Source organism: Podarcis bocagei (assembly GCF_964188305.1).
Source record: "Podarcis bocagei genome assembly, chromosome: 10".
In the NCBI taxonomy this organism is placed as follows: Eukaryota; Metazoa; Chordata; class Lepidosauria; order Squamata; family Lacertidae; genus Podarcis; species Podarcis bocagei.
Genome location: NC_138135.1, coordinates 62432326 through 62458740, shown reverse-complemented (window position 1 = coordinate 62458740; position 26415 = coordinate 62432326). Strand labels below are relative to the sequence as shown.

Genomic DNA, 26415 nt, shown 5'->3' with positions numbered 1-26415 from the left:
GTTGGAGGCTATACACCACACCCCCTCAACAGTATTTATAGGAACTCAAACACTGAGATCCTGCTCTGTTCCAGTAACAAGAAGCCGAAAGCACCAGCCTGAAGATGACGAGTGAGACCTCGTCGAAACGTCGCCTAGACACCCCAACTCTTACACGGGAAGACACCCGAAGACACCAAAACCTGCATATATATATATATATATATATATATATGGGTAATGAACAAATTCCTATGCCCCACAAATAACCCAGAGATGCATTTTAAATAAAAGGACACATTCTACTCATGTAAAAACATGCTGATTCCTGGACTGTCCGCGGGCCGGACTGAGAAGGCAATTGGGCCGCATCTGACCGCCGGGCCTTAGTTTAATACCCTGGCTGAGGAAGGTTCTGCTAGCTTACCATTTTGCAACATTTCGGTTGGTTTCAATTAAGCAATGACCCTACTGCCTATAGAGTACAGTATGACACAGCAAGGAGCTTAATTCAGAGTGTGTCATTCAGAGCTTCATAGTGAATTAAACAGAACTGTCTTTGTGCATCGAGGTTATTGATTTTTTGCTTTTATAAACAACAACAACCACCTTATTTGCTGAAACAGTTTATTTTCAAAGCTAAGGCAGGCACTCGCAAAAACCACCTACGATGCAAAGTAATTAAAAAAGCTTAAAACATAACATTGGCTTCATCTGCCAGGTAGAAAACAATCAAAGAGGATACAAATTCAATCAAATGTTAAAAGCAAATTACATGGTACTTTGCATCAGGCTGCTAAGGAAAGCCACTTTCTAGTACAAACATATATGCAAAGGTTTTTCTACAAAGGAAAGAACATGATATAAAGTGACAGCTTCCTTTCGTTTCCAATGCTACCTTATTTCCAATTCTGTTTCAGCACACAGCAGTTTACCTAAGAAGTTGCCTATCTCTTTGCATGCACAAACATATTTTCTGTGCCGAAACTGTTGAGAATGTGTGTGTAAGTGGTTATCTTTATGTGTGAAACTATAGCGTCTGAAGACTTTCTACCTAAAGATATTAAAATGAGAATTTTTGGTTTTTTGTAACAGTAGTGGAAGGTGTGTTGGGGCACCATTGCTCACTTGACCTCTGATTGGTTAGGTTTGTCCCATAGCTGTCAACCTTCCTATTTTTTGTGGGAAATTCCCTTATTTTAGCACCGTTTCCCGCTGCTTCCCGCTGCTATCCTGGATTGTTAGATATCCCGTAGACTGTCTCCGGGACAGTGAGGCTGCTGATCCCTTATTTTCAAATCCGAAAGTTGACAGCTATGCTGCTGATCCCTTATTTTCAAGGCTGCTGATCCCTTATTTTCAAATCTGAAAGTTGGCAGCTATGGTTTGTCCTTCCTACCAGGAGGCAGAGGGGAAAGGTGAATGGTGGTGAGGTCAGTGCTGTGCAAATGCAGTGATGGAACAAATGGTTGTGTTTGCACCGCGCTTCCCTCATCACTATCTTCTCCCTCTCTCTCTACCTCCTGATAAGCAACAGCAAGGCGACCAAGCGAAGATCAGGTGAGCAGTAGTGCCCCATCTTGCCATCTGCTAATGGTCTATATCAGGGTCTCCAGCTGTTTGTGGATTGCAATTCCCACCACCCCTGACCACTGGTCCTGCTAACAAGGGATGAAGGAAGTCGTAGTCCCAAAACAACTGGAAACCCTGGTCTATATAGTCATGAAAAATAAAATATGAAATTGAAAACTGTTCATCTTGCAACAAAGAGCACTAAAAAAATGTACTGTTATTCGGGCTACATTACACCTTTTATCACCTCATCTTTCTTTCTGGTCTAACTTTGACAGAACACCTGCTCCAGTAAAGCATTTGAAAAGAAGGTTTGGGGTTATTACTGACAGAATATCTCTACAAAGCACTTTTAGGTTACTGTGTGAGTGTTCATTGTGCCATAAAACACAGTAGACAAGATAGAATATCATTGAGACCTTATCAATAAGGGCATGGAATGGCTTTCATGATAACCCTCCTTTTCACTCACAGGGTATACAGAAATTCTAAAGGAGTTCTGCTTAAGTCATGCAGAGCCATAGTAAGACGTTCCATCATTTCTAGCTGTGAAAAATAATTATAAAACAGAATTGTGTGGTTTAAAACTGGCTCTTTCATTGCTGCTATGATTAGCAACACACAATGACAAGTCTAGCGTGTGATTCAGGATGAGATGAGTAGCACTTTGTGGTACCAGTGGTAGGTACGCCTGGTCAGCTGGAATATTGGGTGGATGAAAGGGAAGGGTGAATGAATGGGGTTCATAGCTTTACCAAATGAACAAAAAATGTCAAGGTAAATCTAAATATACATGTTGAACCAAAATACCTATCAATATTCAGCCGGCAATAACTAACACTGACAAACCTAATACTGAAACAATATTGTGCATGGATAAAGAGATACTGAAGGGGCCAAATGAGTTACGATCTCAAAAGTTCTTCTTCAGCAGGAAATTATACAATTTAAAAGGAGAGTTATGCCTGCATGGCTTTAAACCACTTTTATTCCAGCATGGTATACAGTCTTAGTGTTTACACACACACATGAGGTAGCCCTGATGATGTTTTCCCCTCTGCACTTAGAGAGAGGTGTCCAAAATTAGAGCTAAAGGTGGCATACATGGTTTTCCCCACTCTCTGTTTTACAGACACAACAGAAATGTGAGGTTGATTAGGCTGAAAAATAATAACTGGCCCAGTTATAGCTGAGTGGGAATTTGATTTCCCTGGTCCAAGTCATTCTAACATTCTAACAACCATGCCACACTAACCCAAATACAGTCTATTAAAGGCGTGACGTCACAAGTTTCCAATAAGAAGCAACACACAAAGAGTATTTTCAACTGTAATGTTTTCTATGCATCACTACTATAAAAATTCTGGCTACATCTCCATTTCAAGTCCGATCCCTCTTCCCTAATTTTTCATATGCTGTTGGAATCCCAATGGTTACCTTGCATTGAGAGGTAATTAAAACCATTGGCCTATCTTTGGACTTGTTACGTATGCTCCCATTGTTGTAAGCATTCCGGACAATGAAGCGCAGATTGCTAGAGATTGAATTTCGAAATCTCAGTAGCACAGCCAACAAATCTTGCTCCCAACTGAGGTTAGGGATCCTACTTTTGTTTGGCCACTCCATACTCACATCACCTACACAATCCTCTCCAACGTAGAACTTCTTCTCTTGCAAGGTTTAATGTTATGTCATCTGCAATTCTTCAGAGAAGGTTCTCAAAGGTCCCATATTCAGAGAGGTATTGTCGCTGTGGTTTAGGACAGGTTGAGACTATTGCATCTGTCTTGTTCTACTGTCTGATTTATGCAATAATTCATGACAAATGTTTGAGCCCCATGCCGAAGGAGAGGTTAAGATTAAAATAATTTATTATGGTCGGAGACCAGCTTATAAAACACACTTGGGGGTACAGACACAGAAGAAAAACAGACAATTAAAACAATGTACAACAATAAACTATCGCAGGGAGTTGACCCAGAGTCACCCATGGAACCAAGTTTGCGGATTTTCATGACGGACTAGTTTGAGTTAGGAGATGGTCTGCGCCTACAGATCTGTACACAGAATCTGGTGACCATCCAGGTCGTCTTCTGATCTTTGCCTAACAGGAAAAGGTAAAATTTTTGCTTTTGCGGGAGGTTGGCGGGCCTCACCAGTAGGGGATCAATGGTCTTACTACGTGCCTCTTCATAAAAGGGACATCTAAAGAACAAGTGTTCTGGGCTTCCTATCTTTCCCAATGGACAGGTGCAAAGTCTCTGAGCATACGGGACTTTTCTAAAGGCTCCGTCCAGGGCCGGTGAGGGAAGAGCCGAGCTTCTGGCGAGATGTTAAATTGTTCTGACTCCTACAGGCATTCCTTTTTATTGAACAGCTGCAGAATATATTTTATTGAAAGTAGCAGAATATCTGAGCAATGCCATGAAATTGCAACACTATAACACTTGAGTGGTACTTTTTAACCTTATTAGGCCTGTATGGTTTTGTTTTGGAGTGTCTTCTCCCGTGAACAATTCTGTGTATCCCTGTCTCCTCTGTTAGCCCAACTGGCACTAATTGTATCATGTTTTCTCTTTTCTAGATGTACATCCAGACAACGACACTTACAATATCCATGAGTTTAAGTGCTTCTGTGTCTCTAGGCATGCTCTACATGCCCAAGGTTTATATTATCATTTTTCATCCAGAGCAAAATGTTCAGAAAAGGAAGAGGAGTTTCAAAGCTGTAGTCACAGCAGCCACAATGCAAAGCAAGCTGATCCAAAAGGGAAACGACAGACCAAATGGCGAGGTCAAAACTGAACTTTGTGAAAGTCTTGAAACCAACAGTAAGTCATCCGTAGACTTAACCATGGTCAAGAGTGGCAGCACTTCCTAATAGATGTACGTTCACAGGAATGTTTAATAAACCACACTTTTTCTTGGCTTGACCTGCATGAACATAGAGGTGTGCCAAAAATCATGTACCCATTTTTTAAGGTGCTTTAAAAAAAAGATCTGTAGCAAAAGAAATTAAAAATGATCATTTTAGGGGGAAAAACTCCACTTCAAAAAAAGCTTTAACCTTGATCTGATTATATCGTGATGATGGGCTTCTTATTTCACTATTGCAAAGCTGTATTGCAAACGCCCTCTAGAGCTTTTCAAATTCCAATATTGCATTTATTGGTGGTGTTATCCATACATATGTTTTTTACAAGTCTGTGTAGGTAATGTCATCCTTATCTTACTTTATGACCTTCTGAATAATTCTAAAATTTGAGCATCATCTTCCCCTCCCTCAGCCCACCATTTTAAGTGCAACCTTGGTTTTGCCATGTTGCAATAAGTAGCTGATTTTTTCTTTCTAGGACAAGAAAAATGCTGGCTTAGTGAATTACGAAGACCAACAGGAATTCCTTAAGTCAGGGGTTCCTGAGCTGTGGTCCTCAGAGCACCAGTCATCTACAAGCTTCATTCAAGTGGTCCACAGAATGTCTATAGATTTGTAGTTGAAGATGGGAGATGGCACATCTATCACATGAAGCATTCACATTTTAATTGTATTTTAATAGCTTCTTTTATTTATTATATATTCTATGGAATTCATATTGTACTAGAACAGGCTTCCTCAACCTCGGACCTCCAGATGTTTTGAGACTACAGTTCCTATCATCCCTCACCACTGGTCCTGCTAGCTAGGGATCATGGGAGTTGTAGGCCAAAAATGCCTTGAGGAAGCCTGTATTAGAATAGAATGCGGTATAAAAGAAGCTACAAAACTATAATTAAAAATCATATATGGAACATTCCAGTTGCTACAACAGACAGAAAAATCATTAAGTTTCCCACCAAGACCCTCAGAATTTGTAAGTGGTGTGTGTTAGGAATAAAGATTGGAGATCGCTGTTCTAAGTGATGCTACTTCTGGCATTCATTCTTACTACACATAGACACAAGACCAACCTTCTTGATGATGTTACACACTAGTCTGAAGAATGTTGCCTTACTCATGTGTTTTCAACATGGAGCTGGTGACACTGTTCAGTCAGACTTCTCATTACCTGTTGGAAACTACACCTGAGCAAGGCATTTCCCTTCAGGCTAGCACTGACTATGCATTAGCCAGGGAATATGCCTGGCACTTCCACACCTGATAAAAAATCTTGAGAAGCAGAGGAATGCTAAAAGCTTGGTAGGATAACACAGAAAACCAACTTCCCAAGTGATCATATGCACACACCATTTCAAGTTAACAATTGGTAAGGGACTATCTGTAAATTCATCCATTGTCTTTTGTCTAAGTAAAGGTAAAGGTAAAGGGACTCCTGACCATTAGGTCCAGTCATGGCCGACTCTGGGGTTGCAGCGCTCATCTCGCTTTATTGGCCGAGGGAGCTGGCGTACTGCTTCTGGGTCATGTGGCCAGCATGACTAAGCCACTTCTGGCAAACCAGAGCAGTGCACGGAAACGCCGTTTACCTTCCCGCCGGAGCGTTACCTATTTTTCTACTTGCACTTCATGCTTTTGAACTGCTAGGTTGGCAGGAGCAGGGACCGAGCTCACCCCGTCACAGGGATTCAAACTGCCGACCTTCTGATCGGCAAGTCCTAGGCTCTGTGGTTTAAGCCACAGCGCCACCTGCGTCCCATTGTCTAAGTACTCATATGCAAATTTCATCACCAACTAGCAAAATATGCAATTAGAAAAGCTGGATATTCCCCTTCTGGAATTGGTTCATGAATCCTGGCACATCTCGAAATAACTCTTTCAAGTAGGTTAGTCATTGCACTCTATGGGAGCATGTTGTCATAGCATGCTATATGACATTTATTTGCCTGCATACTTATCTAAAAAGGCAAAATAGATCTGGGCAAAGTCAAAGGCCTAAATACAAAAGATGAATTGTCCTTCACCACATTGAAGTCTGCATTTTGTTGCATGTGTGGTAAAAGAGAGAAAAATAAGAGAGAGAAAAGTATTTTTTAATGCAAAAGGTTTGTTTCCGATAGCATGCTTTTACAAATGTCAGCGCAACAAAGAAATTATTCAGTGCTGTCGATCCCCAAATCACAAAAGACTATTGGTAAAATCTGAAAATTCCTGTTTGCTGGCTTTTGCAGGCTTAGCAATAATTCATAATTTGTTATGAGAAAAGGATATGCTTTGAAACAAAGTAAACAGCCCTTGGTACTGCAGATATGGAAGCATGAAGCATGAATTATAATGTTTATTATGATCTTTCTTTTAAATGAGGCATAAACATACCAGATAAAGACAGTGCTTTTTTTTCTAGAAAAAAAATAGTTCCTGTCATCAAGGGAGAGTGAGGGGTGTGGCCTGATACCAAGGCTGGGCAATGAGAGTGAGTTAGCTGCTTGCTGCTCCCTTATCCACCGACCTACTGGGGAGCTGCTGCCCAGGTGAAGAGGCTTCGACCTGCCCAGCTTTGGGATAATAATAATAATAATAATAATAATAATAATAATAATAATAATAATGTATTTATACCCTACCCTACCCAGCCAAGACCAGGCTCAGGGCGGCTAACACCAGGTATAAAAACAATTGATTAAAATACAACTTAAAAACAAAATTAAAATACAACATTAAAATGCAGCCTCATTTCAGTAGAAACACAAATCAAAAACTTTTGGGGGGTGAAAACGTCAAATCTTCACCAAGGCCAACTATCCAGACTGGTCCTATGTGGGCCAGAAAAAAACCAGGGAAGTTCCCAAATAGGAGTCCCATCACAGAAGGAGAAAGGAAAAAGGAAAGAGGGGAAGGGGATCAAGCTGATTCCAAGCCAAACAGGGGGAACAACTCCCAGGCTGGGCGAAGGAGACGTGATGCTCTGACGGGTCTGATAGCCCTCTATCCACCTTCCCAAAGCCCACTCCTAAGCTGGCCAAATGCTTCCAGGGCTTGGGGAAGGAGGCACAATGCTCTGATGGGGTTCGAGAGCCCTCCTGCCTCCTTCCCCCCACAAAATATGGTAGTGCTGCCGCTTACCATTGCGTTTCGCCAGGGGGGGAAAGCACTGTCTAAAGAGAGAATGGAGTTGGTGACAGCAGATCTTGAAGTTTGCTCTTGTTCCTTCAATGGCTGCGTGGCAGGGAGAAATGTAGGAAGTGTACACTATGGTGGAAGCAGCCGTACCTTCCAGACATTTGGATGCTGTGGAAGAATTACAGACACCAAAGATAAATAAGGGAACTAGCAATGCTTGGCAAAGGGTTTTTATCATCATTATTATTATTCATCAAAATAATGGCCACTGTTTTATTTTGTGGGGGGAGCCACCCTCAAAGCAGTTTGCTTTTTTAAGAAAAGGCAATCAGAAACCCAACAATATTGATCAGTTTATCACAATGCGCTTGCTAATCATTAAGCTTTCTTGATTTCATATGCCAGTATGGGAAGGTAAAAATGTCTTGGTTTCTCTCACAAATGTCTCAGAGGCCCAGAAGAATACAAAGGAAAAGAGACAGCCTGTCACTGTTGAACACCCACTGAATATGCTCCATCCTTATTAAGCTTTTTTTTAAAAGGCTTGGGTTTATTTTATTTTATTTTTTAAATTATATGAGTGTTTCTGCAAATTTTAGGATTGCCTCAAGTTTTCTAAAAGCCTTCCTATTGTGTGTGAATGGTGCTGTTTGGCTTCATGAGGACCAACACTCAGAGAGCGAGTTCCCTATCTACATGCTGGATGGGAGTGGCTGAATCTAGTATAAGCACTCTCTAAATGTGATTTATGAGTGACAACTGGAAGCAAACCTATTCCATCCAGTAGCTTGATGCGCAGCAAAGTGTTTTTGTGTTTTACTGTAGTCTTATCTTGGCTTCAGCCCCAAAACATTGATATGATTTTAAAGCTCATCTTCAGCGCCTGCCTTCAGGGTGTTGATCCTCGTTGTTTACTGCTTGAGAAGCAGGAAGATTAGGAAAGGCAACACATCCCCATTCTCGGGAGTCCCCCCCCCCTCCATGGTGTAATTGAGCTGTCTTGGCTGAAAGACAGGCAACTCAGAATTGGCGCTTGCTTTTTTCAAAAGTCATCTTGTAGCTATTAGACCATCTTAACTTTACTCCCTGCTGCCAAAATAATTTGCGGAAACTTTTTAGAGGCACCAGCACACTTATCGCTGAGTTTCTTGAAAGCTGCTCTTTGAAACCAGCTAGCTGTAATAGTACTCAGAATACCATCTAGAAAATATTCCTTCTTGCTAACAGTTGGTGACCCTCAGGTCTCAAATTACTTTTGCAGTGGCAGTCATGGCATTGTGCGGCAATGACATCATTTGCGGTGACGGGGTGAGGGGAAGCATGGTGCCGTGGAGGGAATGAAACTCAACAGTCAGGTTGAGAACATGTGTTTAGTGGAATATGATCTCAATGGGGTATGATAGCATTGGGGCTTAGTTGCACCTAGGTGTGCTTAAGCAGACTTCTAGGTTCAGTTCCTGACTCTGTCGTGATTCTCGTGACCTAAAGGGCACAACAGCACTTTTACAATGTATTTTTATAATGTAGTGTGTTTTGAAATTGCTTTGAAACTCGGTGTTTCTCCCTGTGCAGTGATGATTATGATATAAATGTCAGTATCTCAGCTCGCAGTCAGAGGTAACTGGCCTCCCCCGGGCAAACCGAGTGAGATACTTGTTGACCTTCCGTCTGCGTCTCCCGGCAGGCAAGGTCGTAAATCGGCGATTCTCCTCGTCAGTCGTGAGAAGAACACACCCTCTGCTACTCTCTGCTTCTCTCCCTCCCTGCATTCCCCCAGGGAGGGGAAATGAGACAGACAGGAGTCCTATTTACATGTTTTATTCCTGTCATTCAGCAGTACAGAGAAAACGTGACTGCACCCTCCAGACTCCAGCAGAAGAGTCACAACTCCGCCCCTGTACTTCCAGTACAGGTCAGATGACACTCTGAGCTAACATCCGGTGCTCAGTACAGAGAATAGACTCCCCCTTTTTCCCAACAGTACAGTTCGAGACAACAACATCCTGTTTTGCATTCCAGCCACCTGCAGCTGGCTTTTGCATTGCTGCTTTTTCCTGACAATAAACTCATCTAGCTCTAAACCCTGGATCAGTTGTGCAACTGGTTGTGGCAATCACACAGGGTCTCCAGATGTTTCACCGTCTATTGATCCCTGTGCCACCGCTTTATTTCTCGCTGCCACCACCCAGGCCCTACCTGGTACAATACTGAGTCCAGTCAGAGTTAAATTAGAACATAAACTTCTGTTTATTTATTGCAGTTTAACAAGCGTGTGGTTTCATAAACGGTATCGGTCAATTACAATCATGGGGTGCCTATCCAGACATATAACTTCCGCTACCTGCTCTCACTCACTAAACCACCTCTCAGATATTTACTTGTCTTCCTAGCCCCTAACTATTCCTGACTCAGCTTATTTCGCTACACTAACTCAACCTACCCACAGACTCTATCCCAACCAACCACCCAACTCCCAACAAACTCCTCCTTTTGCACCTCCCAGAGCTGGTTTTATAGTTCCACTGACTCCACCCCCCTGGCTCCTGACTGGGCAACCTGTTTAACTATTTCACCTCCAGCACTCTCTCATATGTTAACGTCACACTGGTTCCTTGCTCTTCCCAGCCCACATGATAACTATTTGCTAAAGAGGCCTTTTAAGTTCCATCTGGGAGCAACACTGTGAGAGTACTGTTGCCTTCATGTCTTGCTTTTGGGGGAATCCTACAGGAAGCAGGGTTCTGGACTCGATGGGTCTGACCCCATGTGATGGCCTGGGACTCAGGCTCAGACTCGGAGGCGGAGGAGTCTCAGTCCGCACCTGATCCTCTGCCTCAGGCAGCATCTGAACCGAGTCTGGGGCCCCAGTCTGCACAGGTTCCCCTGCAACAAGCACCAGCTAGGCTGAGTCAGGGGCCTGAGCCTGCCCTGGCTCCAGATGCGGGGATTACCTCATTGCCTCCAGCTGGGCAATCACTTACAGCTGCTCCACTACCAGTTGGGTCAGGAGAGGCTGAGGCGGCCTCTGGGTCTAGTAACCCACCGACATCTCCCGAGCTGCAGAGACTCAGGTCTGAGAAAAGGAGAGACCTGAGTACTTGCAGGAGGAGTGCTTGCCTTCGGGCGAGACAGGGAGGTGAGTCACCAGGGGATCAGGACTGGACGTTACCCTGTCAGAGATAAAAGACTGCCGGACCCTGCTCCAGGTTGCGGGAGCAACATTGCTGCTTGCTGGAACCTGCCTGAGACCCTGTGCCTGACCTAGCCCGGTTTCCTACCTTGGCCCTGTTGGACTGACTCCTCACAGAATCCTTGGATTCAGGACCAGACCTGGACTGTGTGGCTCGGGTTAACCCCCAGGCCCAGCACAGCCAGACTCCTTATCTTCTTAATTTTCATCAGCCCTGAAGCAGTTAGCATTGGGGCCCAAGAGACCATTCGGGCCCAACAGTTGCTCCACTGCCTGTGGTTGTAGTGTGTGGGGGGGGGGAGCTGCCAGGGTGATTGCCCCGGGCACATTTTTCTCAGGAGGGGGGATGCTGCTCACACCATCCTCCCTGAACCAGCCCTGTGATGTTTTGCGAGGCTGGACTCTGATCAGATCCCAGCCTCGCAAAGTGGCCTGTGGAGGGCCTGTGGGCACCCCATGCACCATCCGATCCCAGCTCCTTGAGGGCAAGGCTGGGATCAAAGGTTCTCATGTCGCCCTCCCCAAACTGCTTCGTGAGGCTGGGATTATTCCAAACTCATGAGGATCCTTGCTTTCTTCATAGTATTGTTATCATTGTCGGAACAGTGACAACAGGTAAATGCTCCAAAAAGGTTAGGCTAAGGTTTTCTTTTCTTTTCTTAGAGTTTTCAAGCAGTTAGTGGGTGAAATAGCAAGGTGCAGGGTGCAGAACTAATTAACAGTTATGGTTGCATCCAATGAGCCCTGGCTTCAAACTGGGCCTGTGTGCATGCGTTGCTTAGCAACTGTGTAGAGGAGCAAAATAAGCCTGATTTTCTTGCGTATAAAATGGCCAACATGTTTAACGTGTTCTAGTAGTAGTTTCCTTCTGTTAGAAATCTGGCCTGACCTGCTGTGGTGTCTGACTGATTAAGCAGGGGACTCCATTCATACACTCTTATTTATAGCAGTTTTCTAGGATAAGTCATCAATTAACCTGAAATTGAAATATCCACCCTTTTCTGCCGCATTTGCCAGAGTGAAACCTCCTCCTTAATGCAAAATTCTCTTTGCAAATGTAAAGCTATACATGAATTGTTCAAACATCAATGCATACAAACATTACATTTTATGCATATTAAACTTATATCTTTAACAGATACCCTGTGTATTTTAAGTGTAGATGAGCTATATTATACCATGAACGTCGAACCTGTGGTCATGTTAGCTAGGGCTGATGCAGTATAGTGAAATCTGGCAGGCTACGAGTTAGTCACTCCTGTACAATATATATAGTTCTCAATTCACTGACTGCAATCGTAGGGTGGTATTCAACTAACCTTTACTCAAAGCAGAGTCACTCAAATTAAGGAACATTACTAAGTTAGCTCCATGGGTCTATTCTTGAGTAAAACTTTGTTACCACCCCTATTACCCGCTTGCTAGGGATACAGCCTGGTTATTGAAATGCCTGCTTTCAATTCAAGAGAGCTGCATGTCATTTTGATTTGTCTTTATTTTATTCCAAAGGACTAAACTGATCTTTTAAAAGTCTGTTAGTTCCTCGAGTTTATTGTGCCAAATATACAGCCATCTCTGGTCACCTATGCTTGCCAAGTGTGATTCGTATTTCAACTGTGAATTGCCCACAGTCTTTAAAACCAAGATACCAGCTGCTGAGGCTTTCAAATCCCCAAACAGAAGCAGTAAGCTCATTATAGTAAATTGTGGATGATGCTTGAGAAGATGTTCATGAAATAAAGAGAGAAGAGGAAAGCTGGGTACACTGGTAGTCAGTGTTTTCTTCCTCTCCTTTTTAAAACCACGAAATGAAATTGACAAGACTATGAGCAACTTTTCAGAAATCACACACAAATTCTTAGGAGTACTGTTAATTTAGGCTCATTACTACCCTAAGAAGCCATAGGCTCAGGAGGACTTGTTACTTCTTCTTTTAATAACATTTTAAATGGAAAGACTGAACACAAGCAGTGCAGGAAATTTCCTTCATTGGGTAAGTGGAGTTAAACTCAGTTTTCTGAAAAATCCCAAGATGGAGAAATTTCTCTATAATTTTCAGGAGAGGGTTGCTGCTTACCTCACTTATACTTTACAATGTGGCCAAGTGCTTTCCAATTTTTCTTGCTTTTTAACTATTTAAAAATGTCCTGCACTGGTTGCAGTGGTGCAACGTTTTCTGCAAAGTTCCCTGCTGGCTGCTTCTGGGAGTGCCCTGAGATATTCATTCTGGTTCTCTCAGTTTCTCATTTTTCCAATCTTAAATTCAATTCTCCAAATTTCTGCAGTGGTGTGCTTTTCTCTATTTGATCCTCATCAAAATTAATCATCATCTTTGTGCAACTCTTTCCTATGAAATACGTTTTTATATGCTGTTTTGACTACATATTTTTGCACACAATTTCCACTAATATAATGCATTTTTGTATACAGTGATACCTCAGGTTAAGTACTTAATTCGTTCTGAAGGTCCATTCTTTACCTGAAACTGTTCTTAACCTGAAGCACCATTTTAGCTAATGGGGCCTCCCACTGCTGCCACGCCACTGCTGCATGATTTCTGTTCTCATCCTGAAGAAAGTTCTTAACCCGAGATACTATTTCTGGGTTAGCAGAGTCTGTAACCTGAAGCGTATGTAACCTGAGGTACCACTGTACAATATTCATTTTGGGGTACACTTTCCCCTAATGCATACTTTTTTTGTAAACCCCTTTGAGTTTTGCTTTTTTTTTACAGTATATAAACTTTATGAAAGAAATTAAATAATAAAATATTTGTGAGCCTTGGCTGGAGAATTGCAGCACAAAACTCAGATAAGTACGAATTTTTAAAGATGGCCGTTTTTCAGTTCTTACATTTGGACAGTGTGAATTTGATAGATTTGCACTTAAATGGCAACTGAATCAAATTTCTCCTCCAACCCTATCTGGGAGCAATGTCAAATCCCATAGCTCTCAAGCCATTCCAGGGATTATGGCTGGAGGGAAGCAGAATGAGGCTCTCTCTCCATAGATTCCCTACTGGCGGAACTTTCTGAGATGACCCAGGTCACTTCTGGAAGATCTGTTCAGATGCATGTGGTCATCAGGCTGGGGAGGTGTTGTGTTGCCACCTTCCTGATAGGGTGATACTGCCACTTACCCAGGCAGTGTGGTCAGGATACTAGCAGGGGTGCTGGTTTATAATAATAATAATTATAATAATTATAATAATAATTTATTTATTTATTATACCCCGCCCATCTGGCTGAGTTTCCTCAGCCACTCTGGGCGGCTCCCAATCAAGTGCTAAAAACAGTACAGCATCAAATATTAAAAACTTCCCTGAACAGGGATGCCTTCAGATGTCTTTTAAAGATAGGATAGCTGCTTATTTCCTTCACATCTGAAGGGAGGGTGTTCCACAGGGTGGGCGCCACTACCGAGAAGGCCCTCTGTCTAGTTCCCTGTAACCTCCCTTCTCGCAATGAGGGAACCGCCAGAAGGCCCTCGGCGCTGGATCACAGTGTCTGGGCTGAACGATGGGGGTGGAGACGCTCCTTCAGGTATACTGGACCGAGGCTGTTTAGGGCTTTAAAGGTCAGCACCAACACTTTGAATTGTGCTTGGAAACGTACTGGGAGCCAATGCAGATCTCTCAGAACCGGTGTTATGTGGTCCTGGCGGCCACTCCCAGTCACCAGTCTAGCTGCCGCATTCTGGATTAATTGCATTTTCCGGGTCACCTTCAAAGGTAGCCCCACGTAGAGTGTGTTGCAGTAGTCCAAGTGGGAGATAACAAGGTTTGGCTCCACCCATGCAGTCCCCACGCATTGCTGCATCCTTGACTTCCCCACTGCCCTGCCCCACCACTCCACCACCGCAGTAACCAGCCCTGACACCACTGTTGGGATTGCCCCACAATGCTAGGTATATTTGGTTCAAGTACTGTGTTGAAATGGGTTTGCGTGATGCCCTTTGCTGAGACCAGAATCTCTCTGTGATCCCAGAGCTTGAGCAAAAAGAACAACCTGTCCGCTGTGTCTGTCAGCAGCCCTGATTAACGCCCATGCCTAATTCTATTCAGTTTCTCTGAAGACATGGCACATCACCAGCACGAAACATTTCACAGGGTTGTTAAGCTTCTTTCCGTATCCATAAGAAGGGCTTTTCTCTGTTTGGCTGATCTTTGCTTGTTTTTGCCCGCAGCTTCCTCCAGCAAGACGACTTATGTCAGCTACAGCAATCATGGAAACTGAGTGAGGAAACCAAACATACCTGAAGACTTGCAGGATGCAAACTTAAGAACAACATTGACTATAGCACCATGAGAACTCAGCCTTTGAGATGTCTCTAGACCATAGTCTAAACTGTAAAAGGACAAAGACTAACCTTGAGCCCAAAGCAGGAGGGGCGGGTGGGTTGGGAGAGAAATCGCCCAGAAATATATTATATGACTGTGTGTCAAATGTCCAAACTGTTTACTCATGAAAGAAGGTGAATCACAAAAGGAAAACAAAAAATGTTAGCTTGTGAAAAAAAAAAATGCTGTTGAAATAAAAAAAACCATGTCTGATGTTCTACTTGTAAGTACTTTTTTGTGATTGTGAGAATTTCCATTCCCGTTCCACACTTGTTCAACTTGTATAAGAAGATGAAGTTTGTTCCTTGTGAAGATGGCTGACTGAATTGAAGCCCTGCGTTGTGCTAATGATAAATGCAATGGTTGAAGCATGCAAATTTTTATACAAAATAATTTATTTCTATTAATAAAGGAATGTTTTGCAAATGTTGAGACTTGTTTCATTGCCATTTTGAGGGCTGCGTTCAAATGCCTGGTGTGAATCCCCACCCCACCCCCTGCAGTGAAAGGGAGAGATATTGTGTGCTAGGGAAATTACAGCTGTAATGTGGGAGACTGTAGAATCAGGTGCTAGTATACTTGGGATAGTATGCACAAACAGGCTTGGTATCTAAGTGTTTATACAGGCATGGGAAAATAGGTGCAATAAGTTCACTGGTCAATTGCCCTAGTGTCCCTAGAAGCTGATGGCTGGAGATGGATGCTATAATCTGTGAAGAGCTGGAAGAGATCACACTTTGCTTCCTTGAAGGATAACAATAGTCCATTTCCGCCTGGTCCCACCCCTTCACCCCTTCCAAAAAGAAGTTAGGGTGGAAACCTCATCTGCCATCTGCCTAAAGGGCAAGCAGGTTCCCCTCAGACACACTGTGCTCTGTAACAACTTGGGGAGCATGGTAACAGTGCATATACCGTATTTTTCGCCCCATAGGACGCACCGGCCCATAGGACGCACCAAGGGTTTTTTTTTGGGGGGGGGGAATAAAGAAAAAAAAATTTCCCACCCAGGCGCTTGTGGGGCAGGCAGCGGGGAGAAGTGCTTTTCTCCCTGCCGCCCGCCTTCAGATCAGGTCCGGGGACAGCGGGAAGACGCGCTGCGCCTCCCAGCTGTCCCCGGAGCTTGTGGGGCCGGCAGCGAGGAGAAGCATTTTTCTCCCTGCGGCCCGCCTTCAGATCAGGTCCGGGGACAGCGGGAAGATGTGCTGCGCCTCCCAGCTGTCCCCGGAGCTTGCGGGGCTGGCAGAGGGGAGAAGCACGTGTCTCCCCACCGTCAGCCTCCAAACGCTTTGCCTCCCCGCTGTCCCCCGACCTTGTGGGGCTGGCGCTGGGGCTCTCCTGAAGCCTGGAGAGCGAGAGGGGTCGGTGTGCACCGACCCCTCTCACTCTCCAGGCTTCAGCGAAAGCCTGCATTCGCCCCATAGGACGCACACACATTTTCCCTTCATTTTTGGAGGGGAAAAAGTGCATCCGATAGGGCGAAAAATATGGTAGGTACAAGCTGCTCTCACTCTCTTACCTCTTTTTTTTAAAAAAAATTATAATCATTTTTTCAATACAAACAACAACTACAAAAAGCATACAACAAAAACCGCAATAACACTAATAGCACAATTTACCATTTCAGATTTGAGTACTGATATACCTATGACTACACCTTTTAAACAATATTTCCCCGCCTCTCATGCCCCTACTTCCCACCACCGTCTGCCTTATCGCTTAAATATTCCTTCCAGATTTCTTCATATTTATCCATTCTTAATTTGTGTTGACATGCAATTCGTTCGTATGTGGCTAGTCCCTTACCTCTTTTTGGTGGCTGCACCCATTAACAGTTCCTCTTTCGTGGTGTGGCTATGGTGTTGACCTTTGGGCATAGTAGAAATCTTGGTCAGCTCGACAGACTGGTGTTTTCACCTGCTCCACACCGCCTGGAACTGGATGGTAGTCTGCTAAATAGTTGATTGGTTAAACTGGTTACTTTGGCAGGCAGGGAAGAAGTAGGTTGGTTGAGTGACCCCCTTAGGCACCTCTGTGGGTAATGGGCAGCTCCTGGGTTTCAGGACCCAGTGGTGGGAATTAGGGCCATCTTTCCTCCTCATCCACTTGGAGTTGAGGCATCTCAGGGGCGTGATCATGCAGGAATGCCTCCCTCCTCTCCTTCAGGGCAGGAAGAATTGGTTCTACCCATCCTTGCGGGAACTGACCACCTGCATAAAAAGGTAAAGGTAAAGGACCCCTGACAATTAAGTTCAGTCACAGATATCTCTGGGGTTGCGGTGCTCACCTCACTTTACAGGCCAAGGGAGCCAGCGTTTGTCCACAGACAGTTTTTCCAGGTCATGTGGCCAGCACGACTAAGCCGCTTCTGGCACAACAGAACACTGAAACCAGAGCAGCGCATGGAAACACTGTTTAACTTCCTGCCAGAGTGGTACCTCTTTATCTACTTCTACTTCTTGGCTTGCTTTCGAACTGCTAGGTTGGCAGGAGCTGGAAACAAGCAATGGGAGCTCACCCTGTCATGGGGATTCGAACCGCTGACCTTCTGATCAGCAAGCCCAAGAGGCTCAGTGGTTTAGACCACAGTGCCACCTGCATCCCTCGACCACCTGCATACCTGTGGGCATTTGCCTGAAATTTGGTTATCTAGCTCCTGCACTGATAGCTTTTCCTCTGCTGGTTCTCTTTATGATTACATGGCCCAAAGTGAGCTATAGTTCAACTAGCTACTGGTATCAGTGTTTTTAATTCAGCTCTCAGCCACAAAGAAAGGAAAAGAAGCACACCACTTTTATTGCTGAAGTTAATATGGAAGGAGGGGTGGAACCCAACCACAACCACCCTTACTACTGTAAACTACTTCAAAAGGTAGGTGCAAACCCAGGTTGGTTGTGAAACTGATCTAATTGTAAATCCCCTGAAGCCAGCAAGACAGGGCAACAAATTATTTCAACAGGGAGGCAGAGACAGAGAATGACTTTCAGCCTAGAAGTCCTTCATTTTACAACCTCCCTCCTTGTCTGTATTGATATAGGATTAAGATCAAGAAGATACAGAGTTGCTGGGAAATATTTGGATTGGCATAGAGGCTGTCAGTGTGTGCTTTGGGATATCGGACACTTTTTTTCTGCCATCTAGAAAATGAATAAAAAATAATCCAATTCACTTATTTCCAAGCTAGGCTGTATTTAAGCTACAATCCTATACCCACTTATTTGGAAGAAAGCCCAAGTGCACTCAATGGGACTTCCTTCTAAGTAGAAATTGACAGGATTGTGCTGTCAGTCTTGAATGTATGGATACCCTGATAGGCTGGTCATCATATACTGAACAAATACCCAGTGTCATCATACTAAGCAGATGCACAGAGAGTCCCAGACGTTTCCAGAGACTTAAGCCAAGCAGCCACAAGATAACTGTTCATCAAAACTAAGATGCAAAATATTTTTATACATCTTTTAAATAACCAAATGACCAATACGGGTGTAGCATTAATGAACTATCATAAAAAGAATATGTCAAGCCTCTTCAGCATTCAGAGTAGAACTTCACACACCGCACAACCAAATAATATATTGGATTATACAATGGCGGTTCAGCAATAAAGGTAAAGGTAAAGGGACCCCTGACCATTAGGTCCAGTCATGGCTGACTCTGGGGTTGCGGCGCTCATCTCATTTTATTGGCCGAGGGAGCCGGCGTACAGCTTCCGGGTCATGTGGCCAGCATGACTAAGCCGCTTCTGGCAAACCAGAGCAGCGCACGGAAACACCGTTTACCTTCCCGCTGGAGCGGTACCTATTTATCTACTTGCACTTTGATGTGCTTTCGAACTGCTAGGTTGGCAGGAGCAGGGACCGAGCAACAGGAGCTCACCCCGTTACGGGGATTCGAACCACCGACCTTCCAATCGGCAAGTCCTAGGCTCTGTGGTTTAATCCACAGCACCACCTGCGTCCCTGGTTCAGCAATAGAGGCACATTAAATTCGAAAAAGTAGATGTCCAGGAAGCACACACAAAATTCACTAAAAATACGTCACCTGCTTGGATGAGTGTGTCTGTAGTATCTAGAATTCTAAAAATGCTCATCTCCATTCAGTGTGGCCTAGAACTGTCCCTGATTATTCAGATATGATCAAAGCTTTCCCAGGAATCCGCCACACACACATCAAACAAACATGTTACCATTTATCTTTCCTAGTTCTGCACAAAGATGTTTGTAGCAACTGCTTTCTTTTTGCTCTGGCAACTTTTACAAGACTTATTCTCGGTGCTTTTTTTAATAGGAAGGAAGGAAGGAAGGAAGGAAGGAAGGAAGGAAGGAAGGAAGGAAGGAAGGTGGCGGTACTCACCATGAAGTTGTTACAGTGGATGCCACACTTTTAATATTTGAGGGGAAAGGTCCTGGTACTGTGTACCATCGCGTACCCACAGAAAAAGCACTGCTTATTGCTGAATAGATCCCAAGCAAAAAGGGATCACGCAGCATCATGACGCTACGTTGACAGTCCAAGCTGGCTACGTGATAATGTTACTCAGGCCAGCTGAGAGTAAGGGCAATTGAACGGTAATGAAAGAACACAGGTGATGCATGAGGGATTGCCCTCATTCTGAATGAACAAATATTTTCACCATCTTGTGCTTATAAATTGCAGAAGGTTGAAAGTCTATTTACAAAAAGTAATCCCTGTTCCTTTTGGCTTACATCTAGTGGATACTCTGTCATATCTTGTGTTTATAAATTCCTTCTCTGGCAGCGTAACTACTACCCTCAATTCCAGTTCCCTGAGACTGAATTGTTCTCAGGGCTCTCCATCATTCAAACTCTCTACCATCACTGGCATTCCAAAAATTTTGATATTCCAGACAATTCTTCCCAGGTTTTAAGCACAAAATGTGGGCAACTTAAGCAGACAAAAGCCAGTCAATTCAGATTTCTCTTGGGTCTCCAGCTGGCCCTGCCTGCCCCAATTTCCCCTAAGCTGTCTTCTCCTTCTTCTGAGCCTGCTTCCTTCCTCCACCCCTCCACCCCTCTCCCAGTCTTTCCCGTTGGCCACCATGTCTGCTTGTGACATGACAGTGAATCTAATGCCACTGGCAACAGCTGGGGAAGAGTCTGCACAGCCTCCCATTATCCATCATGAGGGAACAGGTGCCATGAACACTATATGGATGTATTTAGAAAGACACTTATTTAGAATTAGAAGGTGGCTTATGTTGTGCGGTTCTCTTCATTACTTCCACAGCTGTATTGGGAAAAGCTTTGCCAGATTCCAAGACAAAAGCAGGCATGGGGAAGTGGATGACTACCACCTGACAGCATCACCCAGGCTTCTGCATGGCAACTTCATTCCTGACGCCACCCTGCCAACTTCCACTGGATTCCATACATGAATGTCCACCACTTCATGCATACACCCTGTGCTTGAATGAATGGCAGTGCATCTGGACACAAAGCGACAATATGAGAGATTTGTGAGACCGCTGTGTTAAAACGGTTTAAGCTTTTATTAAGCAACTCACTACCATTTTGCACTTCAATAGTTTAAAAACAATGACAAATAGCTACTCAAGGTATTGTTATCAACCCAATCATAGAAATGTCTGAAGACATTATTTCCGAACTTTCCACTCTGCAAGACTTATTGAATCAGAATGCATTCACCTTGTTTGTTTATATGTATCCCTCATTTCACAATCGAGATGAGAAAGCCACAGACGCTGTGTGATGTGGGGGCACAAAATGCCTGCTTTATTGTGTTCCATCACTGTGATCCAATTTCAAAGTGCACATATATGACAGGCGTATTTCACTATCGTGTTGGACATTAAGTTAGAAAGATTGCTTGATGTGGTACCATATTTGCAAATAAGACGCATGCCAGGGGGCAGATTAAGAACGACAAGTAGGGATCTGCATACATCAAGCTCTTCAAAATTGAATGTGGCAAAACTTAATCATGGCCCTGGCATTAGCCTTGTTTCCTTGGGCTGCAGTTCGAAACTCTGGAAATCCAATTCTCAGCTCTGTAGTTGCCCTGACTTCACAAGAGCTACAAAGGATAATCGATGGGGTCAGGCTTTTATTATTCTTTTTCAAGAAATTATATAAGGAAGTATGCAAGGGAGCTCTCTCTCTCGCTCTCTGCCTTCAGGTTTGCTCTTAAGAGTGAATAACAACAAACACAGGAAAGGAAATTTACAGTATGCAGAGAAAGCTAGAGTTAGATGAATGGAATGGGTTGCAGCAGTAGCAGTGGCGTAGCGTGGGGGGTGCAGGGGGGGCCGGCCGCACTGGGCGCAACATCTGGGGGTTAGGATTAGGGGGCGCAAATCCACGGGTTAGGGGGCGCAAATTACTTGCCTTGCCCCGGGTGCTGACAACCCACGCTACGCCACTGAGCAGTAGTATTAGTATCACTGAGGATATTTGAAAAACAGCCATGGATTAAGGCCGCAATGCTATAAACACTTACCTGGGAGTTGGTGCCCCCAAACTCAGTGGCACATATTGTCTGAGGTACCATGAGAGTCATGATCAAGTCTGCAAGAGAACACAAATCAAGATGGGAATAGTGCACAGATCTATATGAATATACAAGGCACAATCAGATCTAGTGGTATTTGCTTGTGTTAAAACCAAACACAAATCAGGCTAAACCTAAGTCCTATTGAAATGAAGGAGGTTTTAGTCAGTCACCCCAGTTTCCCCAATCATGTACAACAGTGGCATGCAGCAAATTTTTTCATGGGGGAACAGTTAGGGCCAGAGGCACCAACTTGTGAGGGCAATTGCAACAACAACAACACTATATTACGGTCGTAGACCAGCATAAGGAAGGCGGGATACAATCATTTTTTTAAAACCTAACAGGAGTTAAAAACAGAATATATATATATAAGTGCATAAGAATCCAAAAGAAGCTAAGAAAGTCTAAAAGAAGGGTTAGGAACATCAGACAAGAGTGAAAGAGTGCAAAAGCCTAGTATATATATATATATATATGACCACAGCTATCAGTCTATAGAAAAGGGACATGGGTGGCGCTTGCCGATCAGAAGGTCAGTGGTTCAAATCCCTGTGATGAGGTGAGCTCCCTTTTTCGGTCCCAGCTCCTGCCAACCTAGCAGTTTGAAAGCACGTCAAAGTGCAAGTAGATAAATAGGTACCGCTCTGGCAGGAAGGTAAATGGCATTTCCGTGCACTGCTCTGGTTTCAGTGTTCCGTTGCTCCAGAAGCGGCTTAGTCATGCTGGCCACATGACCCAGAAAACTGTCTGTGGACAAACACTGGCTCCCTCAGCCTGTAAAGCGAGATGAGCGCTGCAACCCCAGAGTCATCTGCAACTGGACTTAACTGTCAGGGGTCCTTTACCTTTACCTTTTTATCAGTCTACAGTGCACGCTCATTATCTGATGAATTTTGAGCACTGCTGTGCAGAATCTGGCAACATTGTATGTTGCAGCAGGATTGGTATCTGAAAGCAGCAGGGAGGTATAGAATTGTCCAGTGCACCATGGGTACTTATGCAGTAATGGTAAGATGAGGCTCATACGAATGTCTCTATAATAAAGACACTGGCGAAGCACATGCTCAGTTGCTTCTATTTGTCCAGAGTCACAGGGGGATTGCCTCTCCAGATAAGCAATCTCCCTGCATTGTGAGGGCAATTGTGGGTGATGTCACAACACCTTGACATCACACATGTGAGCATTGCACCCCCCTCCATAAGCCAGGCAGAAGTTGACCAGGCTTTGGGAAAGTGCCGCTAGGTCTCTGACAGCATGCTGGAGCTTGCCCGCCTCCTTCCCAAAGTTGAGCGGGCCCTGGGCCCTGTCAGAATATCGTTCCTCCCTCCCTAAGCTGGGTGAACGCTTCCTGGGCTTCGGAGAGGAGGCACCAGGGGAACATTTTAGGGGAGTACAGTGGTACCTCGAGTTAAGTACTTAATTCGTTCTGGAGGTCCATTCTTAACCTGAAACTCTTCTTAACCTGAAGCACCACTTTAGCTAATGGGGCCTTCTCCTGCTGACACGCCGCCGGAGCACAATTTCTGTTCTCATCCTGAAGCAAAGTTCTTAACCCGAAGTACTATTTCTGGGTTAGCAGAGTTTGTAACTGAAGCGTCTGTAACCCAAGGTACCACTGTAGTCTATTTTCTCCAACCCACTGACTGCATGCCGCTGATGTAGAACTTTTTTTCTCTTGACTGGGGTAATAATTTTTTCCGGGTTCAGCACCACTGGTTTTTTGAAAGAGAGAGAGAAAGTTGTTGGTCTTCTTTTCTTCCCTTTTTATTTTTCCCATTTCAGACTTTGGAATCTGCATTGCTTATGGAATATCCAAGCAGTAAAGGAGTATTTGCGTTTTTCATGAAGCAAGGGTATTTTATGCTGTGCCCTCCTAGTTATCCAACAACACAGGAGTTGTCCAACCACTCCCATCATCCCTGAACATTGACCGCAATGACTGAGGCTGAAGGTAGTTCTGGTACAAGAACATCTGTAGGGTACCAGGTTGAGTACCCATGCCATGAAAGTGGTCTGCAGGTGATGTTCCTGTTTAACAATGGGAAGACCAATACTAAATGAGACATCTGATCTTCTGCCAAAGAAATCATCTGAGAAATTAGCTTGGGTCCAGAGAAATCAGCTGTGCAAGAAATATACAGATGTCTCACTACATAAAGCGTCTCTGCAAAATTCTTCATCGGTACTATGAATTTTGTAACAATATGGGGCTTTTTAGTCATTACATTTCCAATGGAAGGTATCAAAACCATCTGACAATATAAGCATATCTAAAACATGTTCATTTATGAAATAATTCAAGATCCAAGACTGTTACAGACTGGGATAAAAAATATTTTTGTGCTCCTCAATCAGCAAAGAAGAAACTAAACCAAATACCTGATTTGTTGGCATGTTGAGTGTGATAGCAGGTGGTTAGCTGCAAGGAGTATGCTTTTTTCAGAAGGTGGCACACAGAAATAAAAAGACAAACAGAAGGGTCCCCTGAAGCCAAAATCAACAATGTTGGCAAATCGGGCAAGATTCACAACATTTGGTTTCTCATAATCAGATGTAAGATAGCATTTTGGGGAGGGGGTCAGAACTCACATGATATACAGCAAAGTATGTAAAGGGCTTTTAATTGCAAACACTTGTGAAAATGAAAGAGAGGGGAATATAAGAAGGAAAACAGTCTGGCATCACCCCAACAGCTCCTTTTCCTCAATTCTGCCTGAGAAACATAGTGACTCATAAAACAGGTACTGCGGGTGACAAATTGACCGAAGTTTAACCATGACAAGAAAACAAAGGAAAAAAGAGAAAGAAAGAGAAGAAAACAATTTGGAGCAGTTTGGACTGCCGTCTGGATTCAAAATAGCACTTGACAGTATTCAAATGTAGACCAAAACCTACTCCTCACCCTCAGGAAACAGCACACCAATATATGCAGAGGGATCCAAATCAGCACAGTTTGGAACAGTTTGTTCCATCATTTGGATTCAAAATGGTGTCTGACAGTATTAAAACATAGGCCAAAATCCACTCTTCCATCTTGGGAACTGTTATGACAAATTGGGTGAGGGACATCCAAATCGGTGAAGTTTCCGTCTGCCATCTTGATTCAAAATGGCTTCCTACAGCATCCAAACATGGGGGGGGGGACTAGATCTTCCCCCTCAGGAATTCCTATGCCGAATTAGGTAACCATACCTCAAAAGGTGTTTAAATGCACAGAGAACAGAAAGATAGAGAAGACAGATAAACAAACATATTTCCAATATATATATTAGAGGCACACATATATTCCAATATATATTAGAGGCACAACACAGAAGCAAGCAACAATTTATTTTAGACTGGAATAAATAGCTATAAATTGAGTGTAAGGCAAATGAGTTCCAGAAACTTCTAAATATTCATTTTTTTAGAGAGACAGGACCTAGAGGTTTCTGGTTTTGAACCGTTCATGTTTGTAGTGCATTGGTATTCCCTGTGAAAGTCTAGAGACTATGAGCTCCTGTCAGGTTTTTTTATTTAGTAACATCTGGCAACCCTTTCAGAGTCACCAGGGAGAGTGTCCTCAGTTGAAATTATCACCACCTGCTGTGAGGTAGAAAAGCTATCTTTCCTAGGTGATTCTTTTTTATTTATTGTGCAGCATACATTATTAATTATAAACTGAATTTCCCCAACACAAATTGATATTCTTTCTTTTCTTTTTTAATTTTATGAAACCCTTTATGGCTGCTAGGCATTTTTTAAAAAGTCATGCAATGATCATATTTTTAAAGTATCTATATGACTAGAATAAACAAACGAAAATATCTAAAAGTAACATCACTGGGATGCAACACATAGTAGCTGCTGTACTTCTCCGGATGAAGTGATTCCTTTCTCATCCATCCCAGCATATTTTGTGGGTAATTGGTCTGAAAATTTCTAGTATGGCAACCAAATCAAGAAGCCTCTAAGTTGGTTGAAGCTGAATCAAGCTGTTTCATGGAGGACTAGCTAGGGTCCATACTGAACCTTGTGGTTGGTTGACTATGTAAAGTAACACAAGTCAGTATACTGGTACTAAAGTATTTACAGTGGTACCTCGGGTTACATACGCTTCAGGTTACAGACTCCGCTAACCCAGAAATAGTACCTCGGGTTAAGAACTTTGCTTCAGGATGAGAACAGAAATTGTGCTCCGGCGGCACAGCGGCAGCGGGAGGCCCCATTAGCTAAAGTGGTGCTTCAGGTTAAGAACAGTTTCAGGTCAAGAACAGACCTCCGGAATGAATTAAGTATGTAACCCGAGGTACCACTGTACTAATATTTATTTATTTAGTGTTTTCTTGATGGATTCACAGGCATTGGAGGTGAAGGTTTTCTTCTTCTTCTCCCAGTGTGCCATATTCGCATCCTCAGAGGTAGAGAATGAAGTCACGTATTGGTAAAAGATCTACAGAAATGTTTATTTTTTTAAAATTTAATTTAACCCCCCACCCAAAAAAAAACCCCTAGCTGTCATATTTCTACTATATAACTTCACACAGCCCGAGGACTAAAAATTGGCCGCTGTTTCTTTAATGCTAAAAGAACTAAGTCAGCATGAGTCAGCGGTCTACAATGACTCATGCAACCTTTCACCAAATTTTACCTGTATATATAGAGTGGTCAATGTTAGCGTTGGGTCTTGGGTTGGTTGGATGGTAGAAAGCTGGTTGTGTTTGGTGTGTGCAAAAAGCTGTCGGTTGTGGTTGGAGAAGAAGACTTTTTAAGAATAAAAGCAGCAATACTCTGCAAGAATACTCTTTCTCAAAGACTCTTTTGTGCCA

At 43.5% G+C, this 26415-nt stretch overlaps 1 protein-coding gene across 3 annotated transcripts in view; it reads left to right on the top strand.

Annotated features, from left to right (window-relative positions):
• GRM8 (glutamate metabotropic receptor 8) overlaps positions 1-15117 on the top strand; it is a 551348-nt gene extending 536231 nt beyond the window's left edge. For 2 of the 3 annotated variants that reach the window (XM_081211524.1, XM_081211525.1), the window contains exons 10-11: positions 4136-4437; positions 14922-15117. In XM_081211524.1, the coding sequence (XP_081067650.1) occupies positions 4136-4432 (297 nt within the window). In that variant the 3' untranslated portion in view covers positions 4433-4437; positions 14922-15117. The remainder of the gene's footprint in view (positions 1-4135; positions 4438-14921) is intronic. The other variant, XM_081211526.1, reaches the window with a different exon arrangement.
• Positions 15118-26415: the final 11298 nt, after the last annotated feature.